Below are 7,829 nucleotides of genomic sequence, written 5' to 3'. Positions count from 1 at the left end.
AGTTGTGAATTTTTTTATCCACTCCAAATAGGACAYAACTATCTTTAAATGCACCAAAATTGTGCAATTACCAAAGGATAACTTGCAGGTAGATGTTCCACTTTTATTACTAACAAAGACTTTGTTACCAAAGACACCATCTCATCTCTCAAAGGGGCTCATTTATGAATTGATTCCAGAGAGCTAACTTCTTAATTGGGGCGAAATGAATGAATTGACAAGTATATGGGCGCTTTACAGGGTAAGAGAGCAACATTTAAAGGCAGGATAAAAAGTCAGACTGTGGGATCTTTTAGCTGCCACTTGACAATGATGCAAAGGTGCTCTGATAAAAGGTCCTATTTCAAATTCACAGTAGCATGTAATAATCCATTCCCCAACTGTGGATGGCATGTCCAACTTCTTGCACACTTTTGGGTTTAGTTATCTATAAAAGCTATCTACTTACTTGAAGAATAGGCATCCACTTTTCTTCAAATCTATCTTAGAAAAAGTGTCTGTGATRTAAGACACTTCTTTTTATCAATGTCTATCATATCCTCCATTTCTCTAAGGATATTTCCACCAAAAATAAATACGTCTGTGGACTAGATCTGTTCATTCATTCTGAGCAGGTCTTGACTTTTCAGATCTCCTGCCCAGTTGCACTGAGTCTCAAATAGCAACCTAGAGGTCTACAGTTTCCAACCATTTCCATGTTGCTGTGAGGAGATTCAGAAAAGRGGAAGGGAGGCCTTTGAGATGTGATGAGACTGCAGCTTCAGTGTTTGAGCACCAGCAGAACACACACACAGTCCTAATACTAAAAAGGCTTAGGCATGCAGGTTACAGCAACACACATGCAGAGAATCCCATTCTGCAAGCCAGTCCAAAGTCACCTTGGCAAAGACAAAGGTTCCTTCCTGGGAAAAGTTTACTTTCTCCCTTCTAGGGGCTCYATGCCATTGTCATCAGCCTGCATCAAACATGCAGCTATTTCATACTTCCTCCTGCAGATCCTTCTCAGTTTTATCACCTGTAGTGTGGTCAGGGCTCCACAAYTCCCCACTGTTTTAGCTCTTGCCAAATCTATGTGCAGTCCTTACAGATTTCCCAGGGTCACCGTTTAGCTCACAGCTACTATTGGCTCAACTGCAGAGATGTCTGTCTTTCCTGASTGGATGTTGGAGGATGGTGGAAGGACACGGGAGGCCTGCAGCCTCTTGAAATTGCCATTTTCAGGCCAAGCCAGTCGATAGGATGGGACTGTGGAGGGAAGCCTCTGTTCCRTGGGCCTGGGGGGTTTTCTGCACATGTTGAGCAGCGCCTTCAGCTCCGATCGGAAGCTGTCATTGAGCCAGCAGTAGATGAAGGGGTTGTAGCAGGTGCTGCTCATTGCAAACCAGTGGAAGGCGAAGTACAGGGCATTGTTGGTGTGGATGGTTTGGCTGGAGAGGAGAACAACATAGCAGTTCAAGGGGAACCAGCAAACTGCAAAAAGGATGACAACAAGCATCAGCATCTTGATGGTCTTCTTGTTCTTCTTGCGAAGGACATAGTACTGCTCACTGGTGACGTCCCCGATGAYGTTGCGCAGCCAGAGTTTCTTTGCCACTGTCACATAGGCAGCAGAGATGATCACAAGAGGTAGGACGTAGAGCAAAATGAAGGTTGTTAAATCAAGGTACTTCCAAAAGAGGTCGGCAGGCTCAGGGAAATCTGGCAGACACAGGCACCGGGTAACATCCTCACTGCAAATGGAGATGGGACAGGATGAGAGGCACACATGGCWGGGCACGGTGGGATAAGTACATCAGAAACAAGGAGGCAGGTGGGAGAGGGCTCCTGCCACAAAGACTGAAAAAATCCTCTGTGATGTCTGTCACAGCTGAGCAGAGCTCTGCTGTTCAAGGCTCTGAGCAATGGAGCAGTCAGTGAGCAATGTGATGATAACTTGTTATGGGCATTCATGACCTTATGATAATTTAATGAATTTCATCGATTTCATTACAAAATTTTCAGCTGCATATGAGCAGGTTTTTATTTTCTGTCCTTTGGCAAACAGGAACACAGTCTCTGCATGTATTAAGGATCTTTCCCTCATCAAAGCACTTATCAAATATTAAGGCTCTTGACAGCTGAGACAGATTTTTCTCATTTCCTGGGGCTAAAGAGTAGATTAAAGCCTGTCAGGTTTTAGTGGGGTTTTGTTTGTTTGTTTTGTTTCYATTTCTGGACTTCCCAAAAAGGTCACATTGGTATTTGGCATAAAATGTAAATGTATAGAGGTAACAGGTCAAAGCCAGGTCCTCTAACTTCTTAGCCTATTTCATGTGATTAGTGGGAATAAAGATAAAAYAATTAAAAATAGAAAGTACAGGATACCAGACATTGCAAAAGGAATCGGATGAAAATTATAGATAGATCCACATTTGGCTAACCTTGACATATGCTCAAGGCTTTCAATAGAATATATTAAAGTATGACTGCTCGGAGTTTGGCCTCCAGGGAGACTGTGAAGGAAAGCAAAGCACATCCTTACCTGTACTCAAAGGTAAAGAGCTTTTGGTAGATAGCATGTGGTAGGGAAAAGCAAGCTGCCATGATCCAGATTACAGAGATGTAGATAACACCTTTTCCAGCAGATATACGAGGTTTCAGCGGGTGCATTATAACCTGTTAAAATAAACCAAAATCCAGGGTTWTTACCTTTCTGGAAAGATTTATACATATTTTTTTTTTCATTCAATCTTCCAGCCTTAAATCTATTACTTAATATGAAAATTCAGCATGCAAGCAGTACGGTCATCACCCATCTCCCAATCACTGTAATCTGCACATGAAAACCTGATTTTTAACACCATGAAATATAGTTCAATTCAGATAGTGGTTCTACCCTTATATTTCAGTATTTTCATCTAGGGGAGAAAAACTGTATACCAGGAGGTGTTAATAAATGTTCATTACTGGGTTCAATTTCCTTAAAAGAAGAAAAAAAAAGAAAAAGAAAAAAAAAAGGATAAAGAGGAGAAAAAAGTCTCAAGCTCTTCAGTATAAGTGACTCAAAGAACCAAAGGGTTTGTGATTTAATCAGACCTCCATGGGAATGCTTCTGATACTCTGTGTATTTTCTCGAAGCTTACTAGCAGAAAATGCTAACTGTCAACTSTTTTGTGTGGTTATTGGGTGGCTCCAAGCTGATGATACCCAACTGTCCCCATTTTCGAGCCCATTATCAACAGCAAGCCACACTTCTGCTTGTGACAAACAMCACTGTGCTACAGTCAGATCTCCAGTATTCAGGAGATCCCAGAACATCAGGAGTGAGCTGACCAACTAACTGGGATGTCCCTTATTACCCTGGTGCTGGAAAAGCYACTGCAAAGGAGAGCTACTGGGCTATATACTGCATAAAAGCTCCCTTTACCCAGCTGGAAGGGACAGCAAGGTGATGGATACCTCCTACCTTGCTGTGGGCTTCACACTGTTCTTTACTCTGACAGTAAGAACTGCCCCCCTACCCTGTCAGCTCCTCATCCATCTYATGATTAGCTGAGAGCTCAAGGACTGGGATCATCCTTTCTCAGTTTACTTTGCCCTCTCAAGCTTTCCATCTCTCTGCTTCAGAGAGTTCTCACCTGGTGCCTGTCCACAGCAATGGCTGTAAGAGTCAAGGCAGAGACGTGGAGAGAGCAGTACTGTGCAAACCTACTGACATGGCACATCCCCTTCCCAAAGATCCAGGTACTGTTCACAAAACGAGCCTAAAATGAGAAGACCATTAGTTTTGTGCCCCCCACAACTACCTACAGATACACCTTCAGCCCACAATTCCTTGTGCTTTTAAAACACTATTAAGATAGCAGGTTCTTTGTATAATTGTATAGTTTTTTGGCTTCTGAACCCTGAAGAGGTAGGTTACTGCTGCTCAGTGTTCTGGCAATATTCTCCAGGAAAACACAGCAGCGCAGTACCAAGGATGTTCTGTTTTGTTTACAGCATATCCTTCTGCAGCCTAACCAAATTGAGTCAATACATTTGCTTTTCCTGTTAAGCCCTCTTAATGGGATAGGGTTGACCTGTACGTCTCACCTCACTTCAAGCAAACCACAGCTTTTCAACACAGCTTGTTAAATGATGATGAGCATTTATCTTTTTATCAAGAGGTTTATAGTATCACCTCAGAAACACTTTAGAAAAGGGAAGGTAAAAAAGATCAGATGCTATAAAGTACTAAGCAATCACTGCAAGGTTATTATTGTTCAAGTACTATCAGGGCCACGTTTAACAAGCAGGTAATTTCAGATCTTCARCTAGGTAATAGGAGTTAAAGAAATATAACACATGTGGACTTTTCCAAAGGCATTTCCAACAGCTATAATTTGGAATGGATAGATATCTGCAGAACCTCCACACACTGCCTTGAGCAGTACAAAGCAGAAAAAGCCATTGAAGTGCCTCTATAGCTCAGAGAAGTTGACTTCAGTCGTGGGGTAGATTGTGCTGGTGCATCCCCCCTCCCTCCCCATCCCTTCCCAGGCTGCACCATGGTCTGAGAAATGCTCAGGTGCTTCTTTTCCCTCAGGGGTGGATCATCCCAGGCATCTCTGCCCCTTCTTACCAGTGTGAAAGGTGTGTTGAGGAGCGTGATCATGATATCAGCTACAGCCAGGTTCACAATGAACAAGCTTGTGGCAGAGTGCACCCGCTTCGTCTTGATGACAACGTGACAGACCAGGACATTGCCGAAGAGGGAGAARACAATGATGAAGGAGTACGCCGCGATGAGCAGGGCTTTCACCGTGATGCTCTGCGACTCCGCTCCGTACCGGCTCCTCTCCACAAAGCTCCGCCAGTCGGCCAGGCTGTCATTRTCCCAGGAAAAGAAACCCGACACGTTCGGGACTGCAAAAGTCTTCTCCAGGCTCCCATTGAGGGACAATTTTCCTGGAGTCACGAAGGCTTTAACCAAGTWGGGGAGGGTGAGCCAGACGAAACAGGACAGCATCTCTGGAACGCCGCTCTTCTCCTCCAGTTCGGGAACAGCTCTTTGGCGAGAGCGGMGCTCACTCCGTGTGCCGGGAGAGCCGCTCTCCCCTCGCTCAGGAGCAGCAAACCCGGCAAAGAGCAGCAGGAGCGGGGCGATGCTCCCGCCTCCCGCAAAGTGCTTCTCTCCCGCTCAGCTCGCCGCTACTTTTGCTCCTTCAGCCAGCTTTATATCTCCTGGCGAGCTCCGAGCCGGGATCTTCTGCATCATTGGGCGGCATGACATTATTTGTTCTCTGACGTGCTGCTTTTCCACGCAGTTGCACTCCCCCGGGCGCTACTCCCAGGTAAATACAACGGTGAGAAAGGCAAAATCGGTCTCTTCAGAGGTCAGAATCCTTTTTCTCTACCAGCAACCCAGCTTACGCAAATTGCAATCTGTTTATACACCACCAGCCAGCTCTGCTTTCTCGCAGGACAGGTCAAATCTGAGCACTTTTACAGGTCTGGGAGGCAAGTTTCAGCCTATTTAACATCATGACACGAATAGAATAGAATAGAATAGAATAGAATAGAAGAATAGAATAGAATAGAATAGAATAGAATAGAATAGAATAGAATAGAATAGAATAGAATAACTATAAATAACAAGCTGGCTTATTGTACCTAACAATATTTTTTCAAAGACCTTTATTCTCAGAGAGACGTGGAATACTCAAGTTTTCCCTTGGCAGGCATTTTCTCTCAGCCAAGGGAATAAARGTCTGATGTGAAACTGCTTTCTAGGGCTTGTAGAAGTAGAGGTACTTACAAAGCTGTAATTACATAGGACAGAGGACAGGAACTGTCCCAGTCCAGTGTGCCCAGCAGCCAAAGCAAAAGGCATCTGTATGCTGGTCCCAAGAACTGATGAAATGGCAAGCATGTGTGTACCCTCTGCCTTCCCCCACAAAACACAGTAGGAAACAGAAAATCGGAGACCAAGAGCCACAAACCTTACACAGGAAGATGTGCCACTTCCCAAGTGCACATGTACAGCACTGCACCTCTGCTAGGGACAGAACTACTTGGGGGGTGTCAATCAAGCCCAGCCAGAGCTGGTTTTATACAAAAAATGCTTTATTTAATCATTAATTGACCGTTACCTGAAAAGCTAGCATTATAAGCTGGTCACTCACTGGTGAAAATAACTCTTCCAAAAGAGGGTTGTGATTGCCTCAGTGAACTGCCCCGGCTGCCATCTCTTCATGACTCTGCAGGAGTTGGACACAGCAGGACAAGCAGAATGAACAGCCCACAGTGCTGCTCTGCACACAGCTGTCAGAGCCTGTTTCTTCCACAAAATTGTCCAATTTGAGCTCTTTAGGCAATGTGCCTGTTTCAGAGAAAGCTTTCCAGTGAGCCTGCTGSAGCTCCTGAGGCGGCTGTCATCCCGAACATTCAGAGAGAAGAAATGTGTCCCAATCAGAAGAGCATCAGTTTCTAGCAGGGTGCCCTTGTGTATGTATTAGAGCTGCCATTGCCTTTGAAGACAAGACACATCCAGGAGAGCAGGATACCTTCTCACCTCCTAAGCCAGGCTGCTGGTAAGATGGGAATTTGCTTCCACTCATCTCAAGCCCACTCTCCTCTGAGCTGGATTCAGTGTCTTGTGATCCATAGGAGGTGGTCCAACCATGTAATGGGGAGGTCCACTCAAAATACCCACAGTGTCATGGAAAAAAGACCAGTGGAAGCTGTTATGTTTCTCCAGTGTTGGTGGTGTGCCTTTCTCAGCCTCACACCACCCTTCTCATTTGGTTTGTATTTAAGCACACTGTTTAAGCAGCTCAGCTACATGTGGTTGTCCCTAGAGAACAGGCTGCAGAATATTTGGCAGCTTGGTAGCTGCTCCTGCCACCTTCACCCTTGCTCCACAATCCCCAGCATCCTGACAGCAGCAGCAAAGAAGCAGCTGCAACGAACATCAGGATTTGGCACACTGAATGTGGTTTTTACAAAAGGTATTGTGAAACGATGCAATTTCTGAAGTGAAAAGTAATGTTTGAAATATATGGATGGATCATGAATTCAGGTAATAAAAAAATCATCAAAAACATCTGTGCAACAGCACTCTTAACAAGATTATAATGAAATAGAAAACAGTCCTGGTGGGAATAAAAAATTATAAGAATATTAAAAAGTCAGCTAGACATGCCAAAAAATTCAAAAAGCATTCAAAAAGAGGAATAAAGCCTTTTTGTCTTTTTAGAAACAGCAGAGTGTTTTTCTCCCTGCCCCCTGCTCCTGGGAATAATCTTTCACTACCATGGTTCTAATGAATTTTTCGAGCTTTGCTKAATTTTTGAGCTTTCCTGGTGCAGGGGAATTGAAGTTACATGAGTGAGAAGTGGTTTTTCAAAAACTATCCAGTGTGATCTCTAAGAAATAATGTTGATTTTCTGAGCATCTTACCCCCTTGTATAACCAATGACATTACTGATTAGGACAAGCATCTCTTTATAGTACAGTCTTTCTCCACACATCAGTTACATGTTTTCCCCTGAAGAAAAGGCTGCCATGTTTATCTTCCATACAAGCCAATTTTAACACAAAGCCACTGTGAATTTGGTAGCTGACTGGAAAAAAAAGTGAAAAGGTAGAAAGCTTTTGATATGRCTCCCTATTATTCTTACACCTGTGGCTAAAATCTTTGCCTAGGATGTGTGTGTAGCATCAAAATAGAGAGTTCCCTTTGGTACTTCTTTAGTTACAGAACTGAATTCATTCTCACATACTATGATGTTTAATAACAGTGCAATACKGGATTTAAGTTTTCTTGGTAGAGTTGAAAGCATTAAGAYATTTTACAGCCTCAATACTGA

General features: G+C 43.7%; 1 protein-coding gene across 1 annotated transcript; it reads right to left on the bottom strand.

Moving 5' to 3' along the window:
- Positions 1-217: 217 nt before the first annotated feature.
- Positions 218-5,200, bottom strand: GPR83 (G protein-coupled receptor 83). Its single transcript, XM_057374014.1, has 4 exons — positions 4,601-5,200; positions 3,618-3,743; positions 2,522-2,655; positions 218-1,730 (listed from the first exon to the last, which is right to left on the bottom strand). Exons 1-4 carry the CDS (start codon positions 4,985-4,987, stop codon positions 1,106-1,108), a joined length of 1,272 nt encoding a protein of 423 aa, XP_057229997.1. The 5' UTR covers positions 4,988-5,200; the 3' UTR covers positions 218-1,105.
- Between the last annotated feature and the right edge of the window lie 2,629 nt (positions 5,201-7,829).

This window comes from Malurus melanocephalus, unplaced genomic scaffold (assembly GCF_030028575.1).
Source record: "Malurus melanocephalus ecotype Western Australia unplaced genomic scaffold, MMel_1.1 scaffold_213, whole genome shotgun sequence".
Classification (NCBI taxonomy): Eukaryota; Metazoa; Chordata; class Aves; order Passeriformes; family Maluridae; genus Malurus; species Malurus melanocephalus.
The sequence above is the reverse complement of the archived record's forward strand: the minus strand, read 5'-3'. Positions and strand labels throughout refer to the sequence as shown.